This window comes from Poecilia latipinna, unplaced genomic scaffold (assembly GCF_001443285.1).
Source record: "Poecilia latipinna isolate Pla-1442-1.1 unplaced genomic scaffold, P_latipinna-1.0 Scaffold1945, whole genome shotgun sequence".
In the NCBI taxonomy this organism is placed as follows: Eukaryota; Metazoa; Chordata; class Actinopteri; order Cyprinodontiformes; family Poeciliidae; genus Poecilia; species Poecilia latipinna.
In genome coordinates, this window is record NW_015114561.1 from 93,812 (window position 1) to 97,772 (window position 3,961).

At 43.6% G+C, this 3,961-nt stretch overlaps 1 protein-coding gene across 2 annotated transcripts in view; it reads left to right on the forward strand.

Annotated features, from left to right (window-relative positions):
- The window catches only part of dok1a (docking protein 1a), a 10,974-nt gene extending 7,733 nt beyond the window's left edge, over window positions 1-3,241 (forward strand). For both annotated transcript variants that reach the window (XM_015015727.1, XM_015015729.1), the window contains 3 exons: window positions 712-781; window positions 1,419-1,591; window positions 1,721-3,241. In XM_015015727.1, coding sequence (XP_014871213.1) covers window positions 712-781; window positions 1,419-1,591; window positions 1,721-2,650 — 1,173 coding nt within the window. In that variant the 3' untranslated portion in view covers window positions 2,651-3,241. The remainder of the gene's footprint in view (window positions 1-711; window positions 782-1,418; window positions 1,592-1,720) is intronic.
- Window positions 3,242-3,961: the final 720 nt, after the last annotated feature.

Below are 3,961 nucleotides of genomic sequence, written 5' to 3' on the forward strand. Positions count from 1 at the left end.
GGTGACCGATCGATCGGCACACCTCTACAGGGAACCAATAGAATCGGGAAAACCAACAGAACCCAGAGAACCAACAGAACCCAGAGAACCAACAGAACCAATGTTCAGCTGCAGCTGTCTGACTGGTTTCTTAGTCAGACCCGTGAAGACGCTGCTGCCTGGATGAGTTTCTCTGGTCCTGGTAGAAGGCCCACTTTGGAACCAGCTTTATGTGGCTCTGAAGGTTCAGGTCAGAGGTCAAACTGAGCTCTACTTTCCAGCTGGAAGAACTGAAGCTGACTGTAGATCTACAGCTCTAGATCTATAACTCTAGATCGTTCATCTTTAGGCCCAAAGATAACTTCAGTTTTGTTTCTGTTCAGCTGGAGAAAGTTCTGGCTCATCCACACACCGATTTGTTCTCAGCATCTGTTCAGTGACTGGATGGGGTCAAAGGTCACCTGGTGACATCGTAATGTAGAGCCGTGCATCATCTGTGTCGTCATGGTAACCTGTTATAACCTGAGCCAGTAGGAGCATGTAGATATTGAATCAGAGGGGCCCTAGGATGAGCCCTGGGGAACCCCACAGGTGACCTCTGTCTGTTATCGAACCATCACTTCCTGGTTTGTTTTCCCAGTTTTATTTCCACTCAGGTGATTGTGTCTCCCTTTCATTTGATTTTTGGGAAAGTTTGAGAAAGTCCAAAATCTTTCTGCTTCTGTTTTACAGAGAGAGAAAAGTTCTGGATCCAGTCAGGTCCACATGGAGGAGAACCAGATTTATGCCTCAGCAGACGAAGGTAAACCACCAGCATTATATTCAATTATATACACAAAATTAAGTGTAAATGCTAAATCTATTCAGGTTATGTCTACAACTGAAAGATAGCAGCTATTGAGCACCAATTTAATTGTGATGCCCTCATTCATATGTTCTACAAAGCCGATGGACATTATATGTACGTCATATTTATTTTGTTCCTTTATGTTTCTTGTTAGTTATTAGGGGAAAATGGAAAATAAATATTCATCGTCCTCTTCAAAATAAAAGCATGAATTTAAACCTCCAACTAATTGAACAATTCTTTACATTCGATAATCAAACTTCAACAGATGTCAAACTTTATTCAACTGAAAGTTTACAAACCAGCTGAATAAATTACACTTTAAAATTTATCTGAAAAAATTAACTTAAGTGTGCTAAACATTTTCAAAGTTAGCAAAAATGATAAAATTAGCTTCACTTTTATCTCTTGGTGGATTAGTGAAAGTACTGACTGTCAGAACCCATAAATTTGTAAAAGAAATTAATTTTATTTCAAAGTTTTTGTTCTTTTTGTTCATCAAAGAGACTCCACCTCTTGGCCACTGACTGCTGGAAATAGGCCCCGCCCACTCCCTACGTTTGGTTCATATGAACTTCCTCCTCTTTTCCAGCCCCTCAGTTCTGGGTGGCGATTCAGAAGAACGACGCAGCAACGCGATGTGGCCTGCAGGGGTCGTACTGGCTGCAGTTGGAACAACAGTCGCTGCTGCTGAGAGACGCAAAGAAGAAGACGAAGGTGATGGAGTGGCCCTACGAACTACTGAGGCGATACGGCCATGAGAAGGTAGGGAGACGGTTCTGATGGTTGACCAGAGGTTAAGGAGGTGACCGGCGGTGGGAGGTTGACCTGAGCTTAGGGGTTTGACCTGGGTGGGGGGGTCTACCGCCGCTCATCGCTCTGTTTTCATGCCAGGTGTCCCTCACCGTTGAAGCAGGTCGGCGCTGTGAATCCGGTCCTGGAACCTTCTGCTTTGAGACTCAGCAGGCTGACAAGCTCTTCAACCTGATCCAGAGTAACATCAAGCGAAACGCTCTAGCTGCTCCTTCTGGATCCCAGAGCCAAGACACGGAGAAGGTGCTTGTCACCAACATTCAACCTCATTCCTCTCTCCCCAAAATCCCTGACCCGACCAACATGGCTGACATCCTGGAGAACAAACTGAGGATGCAGGACCGGAGATCCCCTGTGTTTGACAACATGGCAAAGGGTCTGGATGATTCGGTTGGTCTGTCAGAAGGTTCTCCTGCTCCGATCACCTTGATGCCGCTTCCATCGATTCCTACGCTGGACGGTACCTCCGGAGACAAACTCAAGAGCCAATCCAACGCCATATATGCTGATCCAAATGACTGTGGCCTGTCTATTGTGGTACCCAAACCAGCCACCGCTCAGTACATCGACCCGGCGAGGGTCCTTCCTCTGAAGCCACCGATCTCACTGGACTCTGACGCTGCTCTTCCCAACACCTCAGACTCGCATCCCAACGCGAAGGCCGACGTTCCAGACTCGGTTTACTCAGAGGTTTACGACAAAATCAGCCCAGACAAGAACAAGCAACCCGTTCTACAGAACGCAACAAAAACGTCCGATGAACCCATTTACTCTGAGCCCGTCTCCAGAAAGGAGTCAGACTGCCAGAAGCCTGAACCCAAACCCGACCCGTTCGAACACCTCTATGCTCAGGTCTGCAAAGCGCCAACGTCAAGTAGGAACGCAGCGCCTGTCACCACGACAACGACTTCCTCAAGAACTACAATGACTTCTTCAACCGTGACAGGTTCTTCAATGTCCAGAGAGGAACCTCTGGATGATGTCATCTATGAGAACCTGGGCATCATTTAAATCACCTGTTCCACCAAACCTGGAATCTGAAACTCAAGACTTTCAGTTTTTCTGTTTTCTTGGCTTTATGTAAATAAACCAGATTTGTTCTGCTGTGAATGTGAATATGTGACCGTCTCACCAGTCAGGACTTGACCTGCATTGGATCATTTTTAACACATTAAATATTTTCATTTTAACAGCAGTTATTACTTTAGTGCTTAAATAGTTTTATTCTGATTACAGCATATTGCTTTGGCTTTGTGAATACATGATCATTAGCTACGTTCCCAGTTAGGCGTGTTTCTGTCTACTGGTTTAGAGTGAATCAACCAGGCCACACAAAGCATAATTTGAATAGATGCTAACGCTACGCATAGCTAACGCTACGCATAGCTAACGCTACGCATAGCTGAATGGAGGTTGGACGTTTCTCTCCACCTGAACGTTTGTCAGATCTCTTACTTGGAAAATTTGTTTCCGTTTCTTCTTTAGCGCATTAGTGGAGGGTAAACACTTTTTTGCGAAATTGAGGACATTATTTTGAATTTTGCCGTTTCATCAGCCTTTATGTAATGCTTCAAAATGTACATAAAAAACGACGTAAACATGGCTGGTTTAATGTTCATTATTTCAGGTTTCTTTATATTAAACAGACATGATCCAGATGGAGGTCCAAATCCATTCTGGGTTCCTAATTTCAAAATGTCATGATCTTTTCTCAGACCTGAAAACTTTACCAGATTTGAGAAAAACATGGCTGAGGTAGAAGAAATGGAGAAACAGGGACCTCTGAGTGTCCCTCCATCTTGTTTCTGCTCTGTGGTGGTCATTCAGCAAATAGCATCTTTTAAGAGTCTGTATGCTCCAGTTAACAATTAATTGATTATTTAAAATAACTGCCAACTAATTTAACAATCTATTGATCCGATTGATAGTTTCAGGCTGAGTCTGTTTCAGTTGAAGCTGTTTCATTCATTAAAGTTCTGTTAAAATGGCATTCATACAAAATATACTAACAACTTCCAATAAATTAAGGTGGTTAAAGTTACTTTATTTGCATGAAAACACATTAAAGGTAAACTTGTCTTTTGCTCCACTTGCCACATTGTTAAAATGGGGCAAATTACCTATTAACTATAAAATTGCTGTTTGTGATATGCAGAAGCTCATAACTGCTTCAAAAAATGTTTGTTACATTTTTCACCCATGGAGGTCGCCATCTTCTCAGCTGCTGTGTTGATGGCGGGTTCTGGTCCTTTCTGTACTGGAGTCTACATCTCGTTTTTGGGCTTTATCTTAGAGGGCGGACAGGTCAGGCCCACCGAGGAG